Source organism: Zootoca vivipara, chromosome 15, assembly GCF_965207765.1.
Source record: "Zootoca vivipara chromosome 15, rZooViv2.hap1.1, whole genome shotgun sequence".
In the NCBI taxonomy this organism is placed as follows: Eukaryota; Metazoa; Chordata; class Lepidosauria; order Squamata; family Lacertidae; genus Zootoca; species Zootoca vivipara.
The window spans coordinates 34696125-34720963 of NC_142598.1; the positions used below are offsets into that span (position 1 = coordinate 34696125).

Sequence of the window (24839 nt, forward strand, 5' to 3'; positions counted from 1 at the left end):
GTTTTTATTTTGGTATGAGCTTTCGTGTATCTGATGAAGTGTGCATGCACACGAAAGCTCATACCAAAATAAAAACTTAGTTGGTCTTTAAGGTGCTACTGAAGGATTTTTTTTATTTTGAAGAGATCTTTGTTGCATTTTCCAACGGAATCTTAATAGACGTATTACGAGCCCAGCAGCTTCTCCATGAGCTCCCTTTAAATGACCCAGAGCGGACATGCGCAGTACTACTCTACCGCCTGCCCGCCCCCTCCCCCGTCGCTCCTCGATGACGAAGCCCCGCAGCTGGCGTCCAAAACAAAACGCGCAGTCGGAGCCGCCACGCATGCGCAGTTTCCTAAAGAGGCCACTCTTTTTCCCTTTCCCCCCACCCTTTCTGCCTCTTGTCTGTGGCGGGGGGGAGGGGACAGCTCAGGTCTGGCAGCCGCAGCAGCAGCAACCCCCCCCTCCCCGCTCCCGCTTAACTGACAGCGCGACCGGCTTCGGCCGCGTCCCTCAGCGAACGCCGCGCGCGCTCGAGCGCCGTGAGGGGAACCAGCAGGCCTCGCCTCCGCCGGCTTCTAGCGGAAGGGGGCAGCCCGGCAGCGGGTCCCGCACGCCGGGCAAGAGGGGGGCGGTGTCGGCGGCGTCGGCTTCCCCGGCCGTCTTCCTCCTCCTCCTCTCCGGGGTCCGAGAGGCGTCCGAGGCCGGGGAGCGCGGCGGCTGCTGCTGCCACCTGCCTCCACAGGTGGGCAGCCCCGTATATACCCCGCCGTGAGGGGCTTCATGCCGGGCACAGAGTGGCGGCAGCGGCCGGCCTAAGCGAGGAGAAGCGGGGAGCCCGTCGGATGCCCCTCGCCGGCAGCCTCGGCGTCAGGGCCGGCGGCGGCGGGGCATGAACCTGGCGCAGCCCGAGGGCCAAGAGGAGGAGGAGGAAGGCGGCGGCGAGGAGGAGGAGGAGGAAGGCGGCATGGAGCCTCCGGAGGACGCGGCTGCAGCGGACCCGGCGCCGGTTGGGTGCCCGCTCCAAGAAGCGGCCGGAGGAGAAGGAGACGGCGGCGGCGGCGGCGGCGGCGGCGGCGGCTGGGAGCAGAGCCTGAGCCCGGAGCTGCAGCAGGCGCGCCGGATCCTGAGCGAGTTCCTGCTGGAAAAGCACCGGCCCCTGACAGCTCCTTTCCTGAGACCTTTCGGAGGCCAGCAGGAGGCTGAAGGGGGGCTGCAAAGTGGGTCGGCCGGCCCCATCTCCTCCTCCTCCTCTTCTTCCCAGGATCCGTCCAGCCAAGACCCTCCGCCGCCGCTCTCTGGGATGTGGTTGCTGAAGATGGAAGAGAAGTTTTCCTCCGGCCAGTACAAAGGGATCGCGGATTTCGTGGCCGATTTCCGGCTGATGCTAGAGACGTGCTACCGGCTGAACGGGGTGGATCACTGGCTCTCCAAGCAGGCCCAGAAGTTGGAGATGATGCTGGAGCAGAAGCTGGCGCTGCTGTCTCGGTAAGGTGTGATGAGGATGGGCAGAGGTTCTTCCTGCTGTATTGTTGTCATAGAGTGAAGAGCTTCACTCTTTAGGAGCTCAGCTTTCTCTCCGTTTTATCCTCACAACAACCCCGTGAGGTAGGCTAGTGTTGGGAGTACTTTAGCCACTCTATGGCTAAGTGAGGGTTTGACCCCAGGTCCTTCAAGTCCTAGTCCAGCACTCTAACCACTGACTGTGTACCACACTGACTCTTAAGGAACACCGAAAAGGAAAACGTAGAGTTGTCGTTCTTGTGAAATGTTATGGAATGCCACAATTCATGTAGAAATCTATTTTTTAATATATTACCTCTATTTCTGTGGCTACAGTCCTAAGGACGTTTAGTAGGAAGTAAGTACCATTGCACTCGGTGGGCTTCCTTATGAGTAAACATGTTTAAGATGGTGCTGCAAATCTTTAGCACAAACTCATTCGAGGTGATAATCCACTTGTAGTGCAGACTTGTGGATGAATGCTTAGTAGTAACTCCTATTGAATTCAGGGAGATTGCTCCAGGGCTAGTATGTATAGCAGGCATCCCCAAACTTCGGCCCTCCAGATGTTTTGGACTACAATTCCCATCTTCCCCACCACTGGTCCTGTTAGCTAGGGATCATGGGAGTTGTAGCCAAAACATCTGGAGGGCCGCAGTTTGGGGATACCTGGTGTATAGGATCGTGCCTAACATGTGCACAGTTACCTGGAAGTAAGTTCCATTGGAATACAGAGAAATTTCTTAGTAAATGTGTATGTGTTTGGTTGCTAACATGTGGTATTGAAAGCATTCATTTTCATTTTTAGCAGCATGTTATCTTTTTTTGTAGCATGTGCACTTACGGTAGAGTAAATGACAATAATACTTCCAAAGAGACAATATCTGTTAATTGTTTTAATTTCTAAAAAGGGAGGTTATAGGGTTTAGGTTTCTTTAAACCCGATTAATTCCCTGAGTCTGTATGTGGGGACCTGTTGTCCTGACATTGAAAACTGGATTTAGGGTCTGAATTTAATCATTAAAATGAAATCCTAGTCCTGATGAGGTAATGCCTTGGGTTCTGTGAATGTTAGCATTAGGCTGAATACATAATGCACACTTATCTCAGAGTACATCCCACTGAAAACAATGATACATGCTTCTGAGGAAACATGTTTAGGATGTAGCAAAAATTTGTTTATGTGGCTTTAAAAATATAGCAACAGACTATAAATGGAGAATGCTCATTGGCTTAGGAATGTAGAACAGGGGCTCAGAAGCTACACCTGAGTAAAAGTGTATGATTGATTGTGTGGTGGGGTCATAATGGAAGACAAAATGTTCCTGAAGTTCATTACAACAATGTTTAACTACTAAAATTTTAATTTACTTCCTCTTGTTATGTTAAGAAAGCATTTTTTATTATTAACTCTTTCCCTTTAAAATTAGCTTGTTGCTATAAGAAGGGTGGGGGTGATACTTACTGCTGACAAAAGTGAAATCTCTGAAGGTAAAATATTCAGTGATGCAAATAATTAGGAGACTATGGCCTGGCTTGCACATAACACTAAACCATGGTTTGTTTACAAAGCCCTAAACAACATACTGTTGGTTTAGGGTACCTTAGGGATCACATGCACCCTTATATCCCAGTTTAACTCTAAGGTGAGGTACATTGAACAGCAACAAGAAATTGAGCCTTTAGTGCTTTTGGCACAGTTCTATGGAATATCCTGCCAATACAGCTTCAGCAGGTGTATTCTGTTTCATCCTTTAAACCCCTCCTGAAAACTTTTTTATTCCACCAGGCTTATGCAGGTAACTCGGAAGACATCTTTCCATAATAGTTATGGGATGGTCCCTGATTTCATTTTTTAAATGTGGCTTTTATTGTATCATTTTATATATGGCTACTATAAACCATTTAATGGATATTGGTATATACAAATATATATATACAGGCAGAGGGCCTTCTCGGTAGTGGTGCCTGCCCTGTGGAACGCCCTCCCATCAAATGTCAAAGAGAAAAACAACTACCAGACTTTTAGAAGACATCTGAAGGCAGCCCTGTTTAGGGAAGCTTTTAATGTTTAATCCATTGTTGTATTTTATTTTTCTGTTGGAAGCCACCCAGAGTGGCTGGGGAAACCCAGCCAGATGGGCGGGGTATAAATATATTATTATTATTATTATTATTATTAATAATAATAATAAACAAACATTCCAGGAGTTGTCCCACCCCACAGACAATCAAATAATGTTCTGTTTCTCCATAGTTTGTTTCGCTTTCTAGTTGCTCTTGGCTTGTGGTTGTTTTTTTTAGCCTTGAGGGGATCTGGAGTGAAGTGATCAAATAAACCATGGTTAAGGAAGGATGCTGGATCCACATGTAACACCAAGCCATAGTTAAAGCAAACTATGATTCATTAGAAGATGGCAAGCTGCAGCTTCCAATTGTGGTTTGATGGCAGTAAACAAACTACGGATTATCTGCTGGGCAGTTTCAGACCTAACACTAAGCTTTGTATTGATAAACCATAGTTTAATAAACTATGGCTTAGTGTTAGATGCATTCATGCCAATGTAGAAGCAGAGGTAACTACAATTGGAAAATTTAACATTGTTGAGGTGTAAATATTTGGGATATGTTAGTTCATAATTGCACATAGGTTTTTTTTGTGTGGGAGGGTATCCATTGTAGGTTTCTCTTGCAATCATTATATGATTCTCCTGCACACCTCCAGCTACTCTGCAACACTCCATACCTGAGCAGGGTATGAGTAGAAATAACCTGCTAACCCCTACATTGGCTCAATTTTCTATGGGAAGAGCCTCTTCCCCCTGTATCAAACTTGATAACTGTGACCAAAGGGTCAAAGGTTTGCTCTTGCGTCCACAACCTGGCTGTTGTGATGTTACTGAGAAGGGTTGGCTCAAATAAATTCTTCTCATAATTGTGCTCTTTTTTCCTTCTGAAACTTTGGGAAACTGCATCATGAATGTGTCTTTAAATAAGCACACACACCCTCTTAAAACATAGTTGTCAAGTTTTCCACTTTCTTGCGAGGAAGCCTATACAGCATAAGGGAATTTCCCTTTTTTAAAAAAGGGAGAACTTGACAGCTATGTCTTAAAATCCCTATGCGTAGACCAGGCATAGGCAAACTTGGCCCTCCAGATGTTTTGGGACTTCAATTCCCATAATCTCTGACCACTGGGCCTGTTAGCTAGGGTTCATGGGAGTTGTAGTCCCAAAACATCTAGAGGGCCGAGTTTGCCTATGCTTGGCGTAGACCTCCAGCACAGAACTGGTGAAGTTGGAGAAAGTTGAACTGACAGCATTTTATAGGATATCTGGACGTTGGTCAGTTTGGCTCTTTGGAATTGTGGTGGCTGCACGAAATTGCTATGCATGTTTGATTACCGTGGTACCTCGGTTTATGAACACAATTGGTTCCGAAAGTCTGTTCATAAACTGAAGCGTTCATAAACTGAAGCAAACTTTCCCATTGAAAGTAATGGAAAGTGGATTAATCTGTTCCAGACGGTCTGCGGAGTACTTAAACTGAAGCGTTCATAAACTGAAGCGAACTTTCCCATTGAAAGTAATGGAAAGTGGATTAATCCATTCCAGGCGGGTCCGCGGAGTACTCAACCTGAAGCGTACTTAACCCGAAGCATGGGTGTAATTGGTTCTGGAAGTCTGTTCATAAACTGAAGCGTTCATAAACTGAAGCGAACTTTCCCATTGAAAGTAATGGAAAGTGAATTAATCCGTTCCAGATGGGTCCGCGGCGTTCGTAAACCGAAAATTTGTAAACCGAGGTGTTCATAAACCGAGGTTCCACTGTACTTGTTGAGTTGGTTGGATGGAGGTATCACAACACACAATATATTTCTAGCATGATCCCACTAACCCACATTTACAGTATTGCAGGAGTATTTGCTCACCAAATCCAGTCTGGAGGCCACAGGTATCAAGTAATGCCGCTTTCTTTCTGGACAGATTCGAGCACACCAGTTGCGCTTATTTAGAGACCACCTGTTTCACGTAGATTGCACAAATACATAATTCTGCTCTTATTAACTTTGGCTTTTACAATCAATTAGTATATACATTACATTAAATAAAATAAAATTTGTTATAATAGTGAATAGGCCTCCCTCTGATCTCAGCAGGGCTTCTGGTGTATTAGTATAGTGCTAGAATTCTCTTTTAAAAATCTTTCTGGGGTTCTTTTAGTGAAGCTATTTTATCCTCACCCCAGTTCTGCCAGTGCAAAAAGCTAGGTGCGGTATATACATTTAGGCTGTGAGTGTTTTCCTTGTCACGACAAGAATAGTGCTGCCCTCTTGAGAACTGCAATAGTGATCAGCATTTCTCCCACCTTTGAAGCTACTGAAGGTGGGGTGGGGGTGGGGGACTGTGACACCAACTGTGCACAACCATTGTTTCCGTCTCCAATGAGGCTTCCTTGACCACTGCTGGTTGGTAGTGCTCTGAGTGCTGCCATTCAGTATCAGCCAAACTGGCACACTCTCCACTTGCTTTCCCTGCAGAATTTTTGTGTGTGTGGTAGTGGGGCTTCAGTTGCTGGGAAGGGGGAATCCCTTGTAAAAAAAACCAGGATCCACTTCAAATCAATGTTTTGGCACAATGAGAGAACTGGCAAGCACTAGTTCTCTTATTTTTTACTGTGTAAGCTATAGAAGCTAATATAAGCTTTAATTTTTGGATGATTGTGGGGGGGGGGAACCCATGTAAAAATCATGCTAATTCAAGAGGGTCCATTTTAATTATGTGGGATCCTACATTACCAAAACCCAGGATATGGAGAAGCAAAATTTGCTTTCAGCTTGCCTGTGTACTTTGTGTGTATAGGAGGCAGGAAGTGTGTGCTTTCTGCGTTTTGGGGTGTGTGTGTATTCTGTCTCCTTTAATAAAGAGGTGTTTTTTGTTTGTTTTTGTTTTGCATTTCTTGGAGGTCTAAGAGGTATCTCTCTTAACAAAACAGTTTTTAATTGCAACCCAGGATTCCCCCTTCCTTGCTGTTACAGCCTCACACAGGACCAAAAAACAAACAAAACAAAAACAAAAACTAAAACTAAAAACCCTCAAAGCGATGAGGATGGTACTAGTGGGTGGATGAATTTGGGAAGATAAGAAAGAATTTTCAGAACCACAACCCACATCTAGCCTGTCCCCAACCCCTGGTTGGTTACGGGGCAGAGTTTAGCTTGTGTTCAAGCTGCAGCTGGTGCTGCTTCATAGATTTTGGCAGTGGGATAGCAGCAAGAAGTTAAAAGGTAAAGGAGCCCTGGACGGCTAAGTCAAAGGCGACTCTGGGTTTGCACCACTCATCTCGCTTCTCAGGCCGAGGGAGCTGGCGTTTGTCTGCAAACAGCTTTCCAGGTCATGTGGCCAGCATGACTAAACCGTTTCTGGCGCAACGGACCACTGTGACGGAAGCCAGAGCACACCGAAACACCGTTTACCTTCCCGCCTCAGCGGTACCTATTTATCTACTTTTGAACTGCTAGGTTGGCAGGAGGTGGGACAGAGCACTGGGAGCTCACCCCATCGTAGGGATTCAAACCGCCAACCTTCTGATCGGCAAGCCCAAGAGGCTCAGTGGTTTAGACCACAGTGCCACCTTCGTACTTAGCAAGCAGTTAACCCAAGGCAGGACTGCTTACAACCTGGCTTGCGGCAGACTTATGAGGAAAAGGATGATAACCATTTCTTGTATGCTTGAGGGAAACCTGGACTGTGGAGAGCAAAGTACTGTACAATCTAAATCAATCCACTTTAGACCTTTGGCTACAGTTTAATAATTTTAAACTTAGATGTCATGATGTCAAGTAAACAAGAATATTAGGTTCTATTAAATTAACTTAAGGAAGCTTATCCTGAATATTGGGTTCTAGCCTACTATTTCATTTTATCCTTCTGTACTGTCTCTGCCAAGCTAAGCGGGAATGGCAACTCACTTTCATCGGTTCTATGTAAAAGCCAAAGAACCAGTGGCAAGAGCTCTGGGAACACCAGACTTAGGCTAAGCTTCTTGTATTGAAACCAGTACAGTAGGTGTCTCTTGGAAGTCGAACAGAATCTGTTCCCGAAGTCCGTTCTCGAAGTCTCATCTAATCCAGCATTTTCTTCCCATAGTAGTCAGCCACATGCCTTTGTGAAGCCCACAAGAATGACCTGAGTTCAACAGCACTCTTCCTACTTGTGATTCCCAGCAAATGGTATACAGAGACATACTGCCTCTGTGTTGTGACGTGGGGTTTGTGATATCAGCTCTCTTGACATAACATGCTGGAGACAGTTCTCTAGTAACAGTTCTTTATTAAAGTGAACAAGACTGACTCTGAAGGCAGGAAGGCTACATTTATAGGGACAGGGGACTAGCTAGAAAGGGATACATTTTGGAGGGAACAATATCAGGCAATCACAGTGCTGCCTTTTGGAGGAAACCAATAAGGCAGAGGATCCAAATAAAGCAGCTTAAATGAACCAATAGTAGCTGTACCCTCTGGAACCAAAAGGCAGTTACTTTATCCTAATGCAAATACAGACAATAATAATACAGAGATAAAATATTTTGACTCAATACACAACACTCTGAGAGTGGAAATAGAACGTAAAACAAATTAATGGAGGACAACGCTATCAAGAGCTAACTAGCCAAATGGCTAATTCTCTCTTTAAAAGCCAACAAGTTGGTTTCCGTCACTATATCTTGTGGGAAAGCCGTAGTGACCTAATGAATAGTTAGTTCTCTGCCAATAGTTATAAGCACCATAACAGATTCCTTGGTACAGGGGGTGTAGAAATATAAACTGTAAGAATGTAATTCTTACTCAGTAATAAGGTTCAGTCCCAACCATGTTTTCTCAGAAACAGCTTCATTCAGTTTAAGTATGCTTAGGATTGTACCGGTAGTCTGATTTATCTCTTTAATGAGTACCCCAAATATAATGTTTGCATTATAGTATTGTTAAAAGGGAAAAGTGGGAATTAACCATACATTTGTTTGAAGTAAATTATCTTGCGCAAACTGTAAAAATGTTTAATAGGCATAGCTATATCCTCAGTTTGCATATCTCCTTTTTTATACTATACAGATAACGATGTTCTGTAATGATATTTTGATATATGTGTGTAAAATGTTACATGAAAATATTTATAACATCAGTTAATGTTTAATAATATCCAAATCAGACACTCATAAGACTCTGGGGGGTGGGGTGGGGTATTAAATCTTGAAAAACAAAGGAAAAACAATATACAAAGGTCAACATCAAATATCAAGCATTTTTTAACATGGAAACTAAAAGAAAGAAAAGAAAGAAAAAAGAAGAAAAAACAAACTAACTTCCAACTCTCTGTCTCTCAGCTTTAAAAACATTTGCAAAACTCCTGCTCCCTAATAACATCCAACTCTTCTATCTTCCATAAACCAACCTTTTTTTTCATTCTTCAAACCCAGATATCATGAGCTCATTATCTTTTTGGCTCAAAAAAATCCATAAGGGGTTTCCAATCATTAATAAATGTCAACAGAGATTTTGCTCTAATTAAACACATCAACTTTGCCAGCTTAGCCAAATCCATTAATTTCAATAACAATTATTCCATAGTAGGTAATAATGTGCTTAGAACAATCTCCCCTGTGATCATATATTGCAATAATCTATATTCATTTTCTAGTTGTATATACATTAGTCCCAGCAGGAAGAGCTTTGGAGGTGCAGATCTTGCCAACAATAAGTTACCCATACTTTGGATATAAGATTCATTTTTTCTTTTTCTTTTTAAAAGATGCAAATAGGACAATACTGTCCCCCCAAAAGAGATAGAATGGTCTGTGGTCATAACAAGTTAAACCTGAACAGGCATGCAATAAATAGATCAGAGAGAGTTTTTCTGTGTTACTGAATAAGAAAAAGAAAAAGAGATAATTCTCATAAGGGGGATAGGAGAGGGAAGATAAGAGAATATCCCACCTTGGGAAAGAAATTTTAAATCTAGGAAGAAGGGGTTGTATTCAACATTAGGCATACCCAGAGCTGACCCATTTAAATTAATGGATATGACTGACATGTCTATTAAGTTCAATTGATATAATCCAATTAAAATTTAGTTTTGATACACCCCTAGGTTCAAAACTAAAGGAAGATAAAATGTTATAAAGCTTCATTAAAGTCTGCAATCCCATGCACGCTTGCAACTTGCCAAGACTAAAACGGCTGATAAACTATATAGTGTCAGGTCTAAGGGTGACTAGATAAATAAGGGGGAAATTGTTATTCTTTATATTGGGCGGGGATATTCATCCTTTTCCACACAACTGTAATATTCTGGAAATCCCCAAGATAAGCTTAGCTTTCTAATATGACTGTCTACCTATTCTGTATTTCCTCTTCTGTATTTCTACAGATAACTGATAAAGATTTCAAGTCTACAGATGACTTATATGTCCCCTTATTTGTGCTAGGGAGTAAGCCACACTGAGCAGAAGGGGACTTTGTCTGAGTAGACATCCATAAGATGGTTGTATAAGTGAGCATTATTTTAATATGTCGGGCACTATTTGATAAGTGCCCTCTTTGATAGCATATTCCATGCATTCCATTAAAAGCAGAAAGAGATGGTGGTGAGAGCTTATTCACAGGGTGGGTGGAATCCAGGTTTGTGGAATGGAAACTTCTGATTTTTAAGCATTGAGGCTTTGAACTCTTAGTGGCGTTCTTATCATGTATCTCTGCTTATCGGACTGCTACTGAAAACAAACTAATAAAACGGATCACACTGCCTGCGGCAACTGGCTGGACACCTCACTCTACCTCTGTTCTGCTTCAGGAGGGATGCTGCAGCAGGGTCCAGCAGACAATGTTGGACAAGCATGTTTGTGTGCATGCAAACACACCCATGTACACACAGGGAAAATTGGAGGAGTCTTGGTCGTTTTTCGTATTGGTGACTGACACATACACCCATCAAACCTGGCAATAAAGCATTGTAGCTCTGGCCATGCCTCAGAGGTGTCCCTATCTATCTTATGCAGATTTCTAAAGTGTTTCACTTGGAATCCTCTTCTAGGAGCTTCTGGTTTACCAGAATTTTATTGGATGTATGGATGATGTCATCTCAGAAAGAGATGGTAATAGCTGACTGTCTCATACAAAAAAGAATACCACTCCAGGCTAACAGGATAAGAGAAGGGCACCCCACTTTCTAACCTACTGTCAGTGACATGACAAAAACTATAAATAGCTTCCATATAGGAAAGAACCCCATCACTCATTATTTCTGAAAAAATGTACAAAATGTTCATTAGTTTTAGAGGAAATAATAACACTTTGCTAAACTCTACACAAGTAACAACCATTGCATTAATCCATAAGAAAGGGCCCTTATTCACCTGAGGACAATTTGGATTCATATAGAACAAGATCCATATTCAACGTATTATAAAAGATTTATTATAAAATCTTGCTGGGTTATCCCAGCCGCTCTGTGTGCGGCTTCCAACACACGCAAAAACACAAAGCATCAAATATTAAAAACAATACAAAAGTTCTGGCATTGAAAATAGGAATGGTATTTTTTATGGGTTCATGTTGTATTCCTAATTAAAATTAATATATCATTATCAAAGATGCCATAATAAAGGAAGGCATTTTGCAGGCAGAAGCCTGATTTAGATGTCGCAGCCAAATCATGACTTGGCCATCATGAATGAAATTTGGATTTGTTTTCTTCCTGCTCCCTTCAAGTACTTAACAATTTCATACCACACTATAGATGTGGATGTTATAGTGAACTATGGTGTATTGTAACATCCAGATCATAAGGACAACAGTTACAGCAAACCAAAGTTTGCTTCCAAACGTGTGAACCAGAAACGATGGTTTGAAGTAGCAGTATTACGATGGATGAACAAATGGTCTGACTTGAATGAAGTTTCTTTAAATCATTCTGATTGGTGTATAAGCTTGAACAAAAAATAATGTGCTATTACTGTGTTGTGTAAACCAGGATGTTAAGTTGAATGGTAAGCAAATGTGGGTTCCTATGGGGAGTTCACAGCTGTTTTGCTCCTCTGTGGTGCTTTTCACTCTCATGCTGTTCTGAGCGTGCTTTGGCATGTCAACTGAACCTGTGCTACTAAAATATGGAAAATATTATCTTAGCAGGATTGCATTGTGTTTCAGAGTATTTTGTGTATACTTTTGTATACACCTGTCCAAAAAGGATGAATGGAAACTGATTTGAGAAAATTAATTACTTCCTCGGAAGAACATTGTTCTATTGTAAAGAGAGAATCTACCTTCAAATTTCAAATGATAGCACTAAATCTAGATTCTTCTTCTTTTTAAGTAACAAGCATCCTCTGCTATGAAGAAAACGTGCAGCCATACTACTTGAAGAGTCACCATATTTATTTTACTTGGCCCTTTTCTATAAGTTTTAAAAGTGTAGCTACTGGATTACTGGTGGTCAGGAAAAATATTCTTGTGCATTGATTTGATTTTTCTTTCAAGGCATTTGAGAGAGAAGACAGCAATAGGAGTAACATCTAAAGGGTTCTGTGGGCTGGAAGATGAGAAGGGAACAGCTTGTACTTCAACAAGGCGGCGTTCAACACCACGCAGTTTAGCAGGCTTGACCACAGGCGTGTTTGAATCCGTAATGGTTCAGGTTCTGAGACAGGAAGAGCAACTGAGAGCAAAAGAAGAAAAGAGGTAAAAGGCAAAAGTGGATTGTTTTTAGCTGTTCTTTCCTCCCCACCCCAACCCCCCCAATTTTGCCACTTTGGGAGATCAAACATACCACTCACTTCCCCATCATTTCTGCCTCGAAGTTGACTTCTCAGCCTACGAGTTCTATGTAACTGAATATCACATTTAGGCAGTCAAACATTTGAAAATGTGTCCTATGAATTAAGTATGTTGACAGTCTAGAATAAGAAGAATCACATGGTCTGTTCTTTATTCTATGTCTTCTCCTTCATATGTTACCTTGCATATCATTATCACATTTCTGTTGTTTTGTAATGTATTTGTCTTTTTGTATCTATTAAAATTATATTTTATAGCAAAGCACTTCATATTGCTGGGAGAGTATTTACCTTCTCAGTTTCATTAGAATTTTATCATTATTTATCGAGGTATCAGAACATAATCAATACTTAATTTGCTTTTCTTAATATGGTGAATGGACATCCATGGATAATATTGGTATGTCGGGGAAATCGTACATATTTTGGGAAGGTGGAGAAGGAAAGAGAGACTGAAACATAGGCAAAGTTACTAATTAGACAGACTGTCTTGCTTTGCTTCCCCAATTAAATAACGTCAGTTATTATGAAGGCCTCTTCTCCTAATTCCACTTCTTTCAGAAGATGGGCTTCACTGCCCTGCTACAGTTCTCATTGTTCTAATTCTTCATGTAGTTGGAAAATGCTGTGACTTAATGGCAAGTGTTTAAAGATGCAGTACTCCTTTCTCAGAAATAGTTTTCTTTTTTTATACAAATTTCATTTGAATTTGTATATAATAATACTAAAACATCTTGCCACGTGATTGGCATGCAGAAGTGAAGTAGGAGAAAGGTTTTCAGCAAGGTAAATGTGATAGTGGCCTGGCTGTAACACCAGTTTTCTGTGTTGTCACTGAATCATGCATCAACGTGTGGAGCGTGGCAGTCTGACAATTCTGTATCCCAGAACTACACACCTGACTAAAAAAGACACTTCTGGCACATTTTCTCCAAGTCATGGTAACTCCACCTCAACACCCTGAAAGCTGTCTACGAGCATTAGCTTGAAACTAAATGGTGTTAGATTTTTTAAACAAAACTATTTCTTGATTTTTATTGTTCGTCATGGAATAATACAAGGACACACACACAGAGAAAAGTACATAATGCACACATTAATTCTCTAAACATAAATCACACCCCCCCCAAAAAAAATACATACAGATTGACATTTTTGCTGAAACCCAACTGGCCAGATACTGAGATTATATTAAATACTCTGCTTTGCTTAGATTATTGATCTTGACAGTTTGGTGGTGATGCATAATGTGGGTGCTTGGATGTGCAAACAAGGAATTATTTATTGTGTGGACTTACCTATGTTTGTAGTAAGATTTGTAAATGTGATGGTGATCGGACTGTTGTTGCACTGAAGCAGGTGGATGCCTATTGCAATCTTTGAGGCATGTTATTCTTTACTCTTCTTGGCTGGAATTGCAGCCATATATGGGGAATTCAGGTTTTACAAGGGAGGCCCATTTCACAAGGCATTATCATGTCAGGACAGAACTTGTCAAATGCATTTGCACATTGCTTTAGTTCTCAAACACTCCTTCCCTCCCCACACATAAAAATGTATTTTAACATCTCAGCAATAATTCTTTTACAGTAAAGTTGAGTATGGTATGCCAAAAGGAGTACCTGGGAAAGTGTGCTATGTTGTCTTTAGTGCTGTGTGGAAGAGCAACAAATAATTTCTAAGGGATGGCTTTTTAGACTTCTGTTTTTTTTATTGAAGATTAAAGATATTTAATCTTTAGCATGTTGCAGGGGAACAGTAAAGCAAGTTGTTTATACAAGTGACCATGTGTCAGGTAACCATTTGAACTGCTAAAAGACTTAATATTTTGTTTAAACATCCCATAAATATTGGTATGTGAAATTAAGATTCAAACTTGAGAAAAGTCTATATACATCAGCTTTGTTGTACCTTGCATTTTAGTTTCTGTGTTATTTATAAGTCACCTTATCTGTATTATACTGGTAAGAATCCAGGCACGTCAGTTGCATGCCATGAGGCCTAAACGTTCTCTTCTTGCTGATGGGTGGGTATGTGTTTGGCAGTGATGTTCTTGCAATATTTTAGAGGGTTACAAGATAGATTCAACTTTTGCTGTAAATGGCTTTTTTATGGGAGTGGTGTTTGGTATTCATTATTAGTCCTTTTCTATCTTGATAATAGTCTATGTATTTGTAAGTTAATTTGGTCTTTCAGTGACTTGTCTAAGGGAAATATCATCACTGCATTCGGTTGGGCGGATTGTCGGTGTAGCTCTGATGTTTGAGTTCTAAAATACCTTAGTATTATTCTTTCTGTTTCTTGCTACATGTTCAACTGTGGATAGTTCGTATGATCATCCTTTGGCTGCTGGCACAGAAGGCTCTATGCATGAAAGGATTCACTGGGGGCACACAGAAGTGGAACATCAACTTTCAAAAGACATTTGGAATTCACTCTTCAGGCATGATAGAGCAAACAGTTGTATAGCAGTGTGTGAATGGGTCATGTGATGCCTTTGCCATTCTAAATTTCCATGTTACCTGACTAGTTGCTCACAAAACATTTGGCAGAAACCTCTGACACAACACGAAGAGCTGCAGTTGGGGGCGGGGGGGGGAGGCAATGCGGACATGTATGTGACCTTTTCTAAGTGAATTTGTTTAGCAACAGAGTATCAGTCATTTTTAAAAAGTATTTCAAAATTGCTTTTTGCCCTTCAACACTGTGATTTATTTGGGCATGGTTGGTTTTTTTGTAGCATTTTCTAACATGGAAAGTTTTCCATGTTCTGATTTTACATGCTTTAAACATGTTTCACAGCTGTGAAAGCAGCTTTATTTTCCTATAACATACTCAACCAGCTATTTTGATAGTACCCCGAAGGAGGAAATGTTTATATTCCATTTACTGAAAATAGTAAATGTTTATAGTGTAATATCTGGTTACAAATGAAATTAAAAACAAATTTGAAATATATAAGTGAATACAGTTATGGGGAAAGCGAATGAACATTAAAGTTCTATAATCATTAAAAATATATATATGATGTATTTTGTGTTTAAGATGTGACCAAGTCAGAGTTAAAGCACTATGACTTTCTATTATTTGTAGTTGGAGACTCTTAAGAATGCTGTATTCAGCCTAGCTTATTGATCTGGATATTTTTCTAAACGAGAGCAAAGTAAGATACTGAAATCCAAGTAGTCATGAATTCTATCTTTAATCAAGACACAATTATACATCATAAAATGAAATAAAAAACTTTCTTAAAAAAAACAAGCTGAAATTGGCAAAGTGTAACTCTGGTTGCAAAGCACAACTTTCCTATTCTTTTCCTCATTGCAGCCTGCTGAAAAGCTGATAGTCAAGGGCCCCTCTGGAATGGCATGCTGTGTGACATGAGTGGCTGTAGCAGGAAGAAGGAAGTGGGGAGAGAGCACCTTGAATTAGCAGAAGTGCTTTCCTATTGCACAAAGCATCATTAGATACAAGCATATCTTTCTAGTTTATGGCGTGGTGGTGGTGGGGAAAACAGTCCTGCACGCTCTTACTTGGAAGCAAGTTGTATCAAATTGAGTGGGAGTTGCTTCTGAGCACGCGAGGCAATTAACAATGCTGTGTGTTCTAACAATTAATTAATATTTCTTTATTGAACAACAAGAATTGACTTTCCTTATAAGCACTTTTCTCTCTTTGCCTCTACCCCCAGGCTAATGTCTCCTTGGCTCCTGCCTGTAGGTATTGTAAAGTATAATTTAGGATCATAGACAGCTGCTTTATGCCAGACCAGACTTATTGTCGGTCTAGCCCAGTATTATCTACCCTGAGTGGCAGCAGCTCTCCAGGGTCTCAGCCAGAGGCCTTTCCCTTACTCTTACTCCGATACTTTCACCTAGAGATGCCAGGGATTGAACTGAAGACCTTTTTTTTTTTGCAAAAGACGTGCTCTATCACTGATCTATAATGACCCCTTCCCTAAAACTCCCCCAATTTCATGCTGGTAGTTGTCCAAATTATAGGCAGCTGAACATGAATGACTGTTATAAAGGCTTGGTTCCAGCACACAGCATTATTGGACAAATGCTAGAGCTCCAGAAAGGTCTGCTCTTTCCAGGCTACTGCCAGTCTTTGCCTTAGGCTGCTGCTTAGTGATGCTAGTAAGTGGCTGCTGTTGCGAGCAGACAGCATGCCTGCCCAGGGTGGCATAAATATGGTGACAGTGGCCTGAAGGTGATGCTCAGCAGTGCTCTGGGCCTTTGAGCCTGAACTTATCTGCACTATCATGTTAATTATGTTGGTTCCACCCCATTGTGTGCATGTTATGGCCAGCGGCGGAATTAAAATGGCAGCTCTGGTAAGTCCAGATTTAAGACCTGGCAAACCATTTAGCGCCACTGTGGCAGCCAGCCACAGCACTTCACTTCCGGTGGAAGTAGACTGCCAATCACAATTTAGCAAGTGCACTATGCACAAGTTATAGCCCCCATTTCCTTTCCTTCTCCTAGGCTGATGAGGCAGTTAAATACAGTATATGTTTGAAGAGAAATGGCCATTTTCTATAACATTGTGCTCTATAAACTTTTTGGCATAATTCTCTCTACAGTCATACCTCGGGTTACGTTTGCTTCGGGTTACATACTTTCGGGTTGCGTACTCCGCAAACCCGGAAGTATTTTTTGCCGTGCGTGTGGTCTTTCACGCTTGGTCGGGTTATGTACTTTTCGGGTTACGAACCGCACCCCAGAACGAATCAGGTACGTAACCCGAGGTACCACTGTAATGGCAAACTGTGATGGTGAGCACTGCCAGACTTGTAACTATGGCAGGGACCCTGAGGAATAATCTGCCTGCTCGGAGGAGCTCTGATGTTGGTAAAAGTACAAAAAAAGCTCTTTAAAAATGAACCAGTGGCACAGTTGTTGGCTTCCATCTGTCTCAGGAGACAATGGAGGAGTGTGCCTTTGGGGGTGAAGTCAACTCTACAGCTGTAGAGACCAATACAGGAGAGACATGTTTTGTTGCAACTGGGGCAGATGAAGATGTCTGGCTATGCTGCTGTGCTGTGGATGCAGCATGGTATTTCTTCTCTGTGTGCTCCTTCCAGCCGTCATTCCTCGTCACTGCTATGGAGGCACAACCTGATTGCCTGTCTCCAGACACTGCAGTCATCTGCAAGGGATTCCCACACAGTGGAGTTGATTTGCCAGCCTTCATGTCATGTTTGCAGACATCTTTGTAATGCAGAGTTTGTCTGCCAACAGGCCTGGTGCCTGAAGGCAGCTCCCCATAGAGCACCTCTTTGGGAATCCTGCTATCTTCTATTCTGTGGACATGACCAAGCCAGTGTAGATGTCGCTTGAGACAGGAATGCAAGCATGCAGGGACTGTGGGCTTGGCAGAGCACATATTTGTTTGAGACTCTGCTCTGCCATGTGATGCCCAAAATCTTCCTGATGCAGTGCATGTGGAAGGCTTTGAGGCATCGTTCCTGGTGGTTGTAAGTTGCCCATGACTCCCTTCCATAAAGCAGCCTGCTCAACACGCAAGCCTGGTAGACCTTCATCTTGGTATTGGATGTTAGCATCACATTCGCCCATACCCTTTTGGAGAGGTGAGCCATAGGCACATTCAAATATCCCAACAAGAATTGAGCATACTTAGTAGCCATGGAGTGCTGTGTCAATTGTAAAACAGAAAATTCAGGAAGAGGTGAGGTTGAATAGTGTTCTTGGAGATAAAGATTGACTGAAACCCTGAGCATCAGCACTACTGTTAGGAGGAGGAATATAAACCGCAACATTTTGCTGTAGGTTCCACTTCTTCTTATTGATTAATGGTGTACATGTGGAAGAACCAAAAGGGGGAAAGTCTTCTGCTGCATTTCCATTTTCTGTAGAACTACCATGTTTCTCATATTATAAGACACCGTCTTATATTTATTTTTCCTCAAAAAAACAGCATGGCTTATTTTCCCCGCCGCCGCGTCTTGCCTGCCTCCCCCGGCACTGAACGCAACTTCGGAGACCTCCAAAGTTGCGTTCAGTGCCGGCTTTTTGCGGCCGGCTTTTTGCGGCAAGAAGCGGCGGCGGGGGAAGACCTTTCCCCGCCGTCGCGTCTTGCCTGCCTCACCCGGCACTGAACGCAACTTCGGAGACCTCCGAAGTTGTGTTCAGTGCCGGCTTTTCACGGCAAGACGCAGGGGCGGGGGAAGGTGGCGGGGCGTCCGTCTGAGGCAGCCCGGAGAAGCGGCTGCCTCGTGTTGGAGGCTTCGTGGCTCCTCTTCGTGGCAGCAGCATCTTCCTTTTCCTCCCACCACAACCCGGTACGGCTTATTTTTGGGGTATGCCTTATATTTCACCAACCCTTGGAAACCCTGCCATGGCTTATTTTGTAGGTATGCCTTAAAATATGAGAAACACAGTAGGTATGACATGTAGAACTTATATAATAATAATAATAATAATAATAATAATAATAATAATAATAATAATAATTTATTATTTATACCCCGCCCATCTGGCTGGGTTCCCCCAGCCACTCTGGGCGGCTTCCAAAAAAACAGAAATTCTAAAATACAGAAATCCATCAAACATTAAAAGCTTCCCTAAACAGGGCTGCCTTGAGATGCCTTCTAAAGGTCTGGTAATTGTTCTCTTTGACCTCTAGTGGGAGGGCATTCCACAGGGTGGGTGCCACTACCGAGAAGGCCCTCTGCCTGGTTCCCTGTAACTTGGCTTCTCGTAATGAGGGAACCGCCAGAAGGCCCTCGGAGCTGGACCTCAGTGTCCGGGCAGAACGATGGGGGTGGAGACGCTCCTTCAGGTATACCGGACCGAGGCCGTTTAGGGCTTTAAAGGTCAACACCAACACTTTGAATTGTGCTTGGAAACGTACTGGGAGCCAATGTAGGTCTTTTAGGACCGGTGTTATGTGATCTCGGCGGCCGCTCCCAGTCACCAGTCTAGCTGCCGCATTCTGGATTAGTTGTAGTTTCCGGGTCACCTTCAAAGGTAGCCCCACGTAGAGCACATTGCAGTAGTCCAAGCGAGAGATAACTAGAGCATGCACCCATCTGGAGAGACAGTCAGTGGGCAGGTAGGGACTCAGCCTGCGTACCAGATGGAGCTGATAAACAGCTGCCCTGGACACGGAGTTGACCTGTGCCTCCATGGACAGCTGTGAGTCTAAAATGACTCCCAGGCTGCGCACCTGGTCTTTCAGGGGCACAGTTACCCCATTCAGGACCAGAGAGTCCTCCACACCTGCCCGCCTCCTGTCCCCCACAAACAGTACTTCTGTCTTGTCAGGATTCAATCTCAATCTGTTAGCCGCCATCCATCCTCCAACCGCCTCCAAGCACTCACACAGGACCTTCACCACCTTCACTGGTTCTGATTTAAAAGAGAGGTAGAGCTGGGTATCATCAGTATATATAACATATATAACAAATATATGAAGTGGAGAATAGAATATCAAAACATTTGAATCTGATTAGGATTTTAAACATGTTAGTTGATTAATAGCTACCATGACCAGTAGCAACAGGGCCACATAAGTGCCAGTCTGCCATTTCAGTAGCATCTGTTAGGTTTATATATTTCAGCTCTGAGGTGTTACCCAAAGTCAGTAAAAATCTTTTTTTCTGCAAGTATGCTTTCTTTATTGCTTTTATTTTTTTCTTGCTGCTTTTAATACTTAACCGGACTTGTTTTACTTCCTTAGGCTTCGAGAGCAAGAAAGAAAAGAGGCAGAAGAAGCTAGCCAAAAAGAAATTGAAGAATGGGAGAGGACACTTCTGTCTCAAGCATCACCTACTCGGATGGAAAACATGTGGGAAATCCCAGCTATTGGTCATTTCCTTTGTTTAGCACAACATATTTTAAATTTGCCTGAAATAGTCTTTTATGAGCTAGAACGCTGCCTTCTGATGCCTCAATGTAGCGCCTTTTTGTCTAAAATAATGACTTCTTTGTTAAGTCCTCCTCATCGGAGATCTACCTTGCATCGAAGGCCAACTCTTCCTTACAGGACTTGGGAAGCAGCACTTAAGCAGAAAGTACAGCAGTGGTATACAGCTGTGGGGCAAACGGACAATCCTGACAGTTGCGCAGAGAAACTTGGTCTTTGTCCTCAGTTCTTTAAAGTCCTTGGGGAAATTAATCCTTTGGAGGAAAAACCATTTCATGAGCTCCTGTTTTGTCAAAAAGTGTGGCTGCTGAAAGGCCTCTGTGACTTTGTGTATGAGACCCAGAAAGATGTGCAAGATGCAGTACTTGGGCAGCCTATCCACGAGTGCAGGGAGGTGATACTGGGTTATGATTACTTAGAGCATGCCTATGTTCACTTCCCGCAGTTCTGTGGTGCAGATGTACGGATTTACAAGCAGAAGCCTTTTCATGCCCCTGAGTTTCCAGCTCCTCCCATTAAGGTGAAAAGAGTACCGCGGATTAAACTGGAGAAAGTGAAATGTGAATATGTCTCCAAAAGCAATGGCGAAGTTAGACTTAGCGCTAAAGAAGAGCTGCCTTGCACAGGGGCAGAATCTGGAAACAATATCGGCTTAGCAAAGATGCACTTGGGCTGTTTGGATGTGGCCCCAGAAAATGACACGAATTCCAGCTGTGAAGAGAAAATTCGTGGGGACTGTGACTTTACAATAGATTGCTATAAAGAAAATCGAGATAAAGCCATTGTTCCAGGAGATGTTGTTAACTTTGGGGGGCCCCTCAGCCCGGGAGAAATCAGGGTTGTGGAAAATGGGGAGAAATGTGGTGAATCTTCTGTAGTGAAAACCGAGACCACCCCGTTAAAGGAGAACACTCTTAAAACTTGCCAGATGCATGTGAATGGGAATCACAGCGACAATCCAGACATGAACTGCCACAAAGTTGCAAAAGAAGCTACATCAGAGAATTCTGTAGAAAACAAAACACTACAGTTTACTAAAGAGCGAGCAAAGAAGAAGAAAAAGAAGAAAAAGAAATTGAAAGATATTTTGAATGAAAGCCTTCAGAGAAAGCGTGAGATTCACCTCCACTCATTGAAATCGTATAAACCTGAGATCCAGAATAAGTTGCTCATGATGAAAAAGAAAGCCAAACACAAGAAGCACAAATCGGGTAAGGTGATTTGAGCAAATACCCTTATTTCAGTCTTTTGCATGCAGAGCTGTGAAAATTTTTTAAGTGTCCTTGTACTTAAAACATTTGATTTGGGCTCGTTTTAAAAAATGATTCTGATACTTAGGAATTTACATTGCTTTTTCCAGTCCTGATTGTATGTTTTAGTAGCCTATGGTAAAAAAAAATACCTGACTGCTCACAGAAGATGGAACGAGAATTCCAGATTACAAAAGAAATATTACAGGTGCTTCAACTGGCTGTCAGTTCTTTAGCATGAACCTACATAGGTATCAATATAGTTTTCCTCATAGGGCAAATACTAGCGCAGTTTACATTGGTAAATTGAACTGGGATGGGGAGTGAGAAGGAGTTAGGTGTCTTTCATTGATCCAGTTTGCCACCCCACCCTATGGCTTTGAATTGGAAAAAAAATGGGGGATTATGGGAGCTCCACAATCCAGTTGCATGGTAACCTTTATTAAGACCGAACAAAATGTCACAAAATTGTGTCAAATTTTCACATTGTGTTATTCAGGCAAGATCCACAATGTGTGTGGGTGCAGGGAGGAGCAGGAAAAGTCACCACTCATTATCCACCCTGCTTGGGATTCAAGAAGAAAGAGCAATTAATTTGGGTGCGGACAGTAGGAGAAGGAGCAATGAATAAGGTTTTTAAAAAGAGCCTTTTAGTGTGTGAGGGGGGAGGAGAAGGGACAGAGCAGCAGAAATAATTTGCAACAATTTTCATATGTGGCCATTGTAATAAAAGGTTGTTTAAAAGTATAAATAATGTTTAGAAAGTGTGTTCTCCCCACCCCCACAAACACCAGAACATCAGGATCATCCACCCAGTGCAATTGGCAGTAGCTTGAAAACAGAAATATTATACTGTGTTTTTTTCATACAATGCATAATCACAATTAAGGTATACATTACCATATAATGGGGTGATGGTTGCTAATTTACATGGCTTTGAAAAATAATTAGACAAATGAGTAGATGTTAGACGTATCTTATGTTGATTAACCATGATGCTAAATCGTTCCCAAATATTAAGAGACAATACATCTCTGAAAAATCAAGTGGTATGGATAAAAACAGGTGATTATTACACCCTGTTCCTGTGTTTTCCTGGAAAATTTGGCTAGCCACTGCTATTTACAAAATTCTTCTTTCAATAATTCTTCTATTTTCTATGATCCCTGAGGAGTTGAAGTTAGCATCCCTTCTCTCTCAAGTTGTCCCAAGAGAGAGACAATTCTGTACACCTATCTGTTGTCAGGTGGAACAATAAATAGGTAACAATGGGAGTGATATTGCCTATCATAGGGGTTATTGAATGTCTCTCACAATAGATGCATGCTTGTTAGTATCAATAACATGAAGCCCAAACTCTGTGTTGTTACCCTGTTGTACACAAATCCAGCGTGGATATCTTTCATGAATATAAAGTATTTTGTTAAATAGGTGAGATAGGGGGTGTATCCCCTGTTTTTGGTGGTCCCTATACAGCTGTATGGCTGGTTGACTTCTTTCAATGCTTATTTGCTCTATGCAAAGCACATTGATGACTCAAAGTAAGTGATTGGTTTTAGGGCTAAGAAGGATTTCAGCTCTTATCAGTTGTGCAAATGCAGAGGACTGTGGATGTTTGCCTTTTTGAAAGCTTTAGGCGTTGACTGCTGACAAGCGAGCTGACAAGCTTTTTGCAGGTAGAGCAGTATATAGGCTGTTAAGGTGCAATTGTAATGTATGTATAAGATTTTGGGAAATTTTGTTTTTTAAGCGTGTTTTCAGAGCCGGCAGACTCAATGTTCAGGCCTATGTATATATACTTCTCTTGGGGATATGGATATAGAGAGCCTATTGTAAGAGGCAGGTATAGTTTTGATATGGGAGGAGGAGCCACAATATGGAATTTGAGCAAAAGGATTACTATTAAAATAACTTCTTGTATGTCTAATTTCATGCAAATGTTACTACTCAAATACAGCTTTCTGAAGAGAAACTCTTATTGTGGCCTGCAACCATCAGTTTGTTGGTTGTTACACAATCTTTGTTACCATTTAATTTTCAAGACTGTATGTAATTTGAATATATGGATATATGCATCTTGGTATCGGCAAATTCAATCTTTTTCTCCCCCTTTAAGGAAAGAAATCATTATCTAAAAAAGCAGTTACAAAGAAAAGGAAATCTGTTACGAAGCCTGCTGATCCAGAATTTCAGGTAAGTGGTTCTTGTTTTTTTAATTAGTTTTGCACTGTTTTAATTTTTGTACTTCATGTAGTAGAAGGCAGAAAGCCTAGAAAAAACACTTTGTTTTTCTCTACTGGGGCAGATGAATTGAATTAAGCTGACTGTATATTCAGTTACATATATTTTAGTTGATACTGATAGTAAAACATACTAGGATTTGTACTAGAATTACAACCGCTAGAATCCAAAAGGGCTATGTGCAGTTTTATGCAAAATAACTAGGGCTTTTATTGGGGGAGGGGTCTTCCCACCAGATCTATTCATCCCATGAAAAGCCACACCTGAAGGTCAGGCAACCCTTCAGAATAGTAGGCAATGCAACATGTAGTGCTGCTTTTTGGATTCAGGGGGAGTGGGGAATGTGTTGTTTATGGATCATAGATGAATAGACAAATAACTTCAAAGGGAATAAATTCACTTGTGAAGAATAAGCACTAATATCTAAAGTAAAAATATATTTTCCCAATTGTTTTTTGAAAATGCCAATCGATACTGACAGTCACTATAAATGTTAGGATTTTTAAAAAGAAAATTATGCCAGTGTTTTCAGTTTTAACAACTCCTGGAACCAATAGATTAGACAATTCCCTCTTGCGTGTGGTGATGTTTTAGCTGCATAGGATCCACATTGGGAGAATGAGTTCACTATTGTTCTAAGGGAAATTCCTCTCCTATATTGACAAAATTACTACATTATGAGTCCCATCAGTGGAGCCCTGCACAAGAGCTTCCACTTGTGCAGCAGGGCTTTCTCCCTCTCCTTCCATGCATCAGGTTCCCCATGCTCCCCAAAACTGGCTCTGTGCAGGTTAGGAGCACTCCCAGAACAGTTTGCAGAGGAGGAGAGGGGATAATATAAATGCTTGCCTTTATGGAATGATCACCCTAGTGGGATATTTGTATCCCAGTAGGTTTAGTCAAAAAGGATGGGAGGGGACAGAAAAAGTTGCCAACTTTTTTTTTTTTTGTAACCTGGCTCCTAGGTCTTTAATGGGGTTGCCAACATTTACTGGCTACTGCTGTTTCCCCTCCTGCAACAACCAGTTCACTGGGTAACATTAGCTATGTTGGTTCCCATGCCCTAAATTCACCCTGGTTTATTTCTGCAGGTTGCATGGTTGTTAAAGGTGCAGGAACAGGCCTAACTAAGATTCTTCTGG

General features: G+C 41.9%; 1 protein-coding gene across 2 annotated transcripts in view; it reads left to right on the forward strand.

Moving 5' to 3' along the window:
• Positions 1-321: 321 nt before the first annotated feature.
• Positions 322-24839, forward strand: part of BRD10 (bromodomain containing 10) — a 36419-nt gene continuing 11901 nt past the window's right edge. The window contains exons 1-4 of one of the 2 annotated variants that reach the window (XM_035140995.3): positions 326-1470; positions 12021-12221; positions 20021-21417; positions 23573-23649. In XM_035140995.3, coding sequence (XP_034996886.1) covers positions 875-1470; positions 12021-12221; positions 20021-21417; positions 23573-23649 — 2271 coding nt within the window. In that variant the 5' untranslated portion in view covers positions 326-874. Of the gene's footprint in view, positions 1471-12020; positions 12222-20020; positions 21418-23572; positions 23650-24839 lie in introns of both variants that reach the window. The other variant, XM_035140996.3, reaches the window with a different exon arrangement.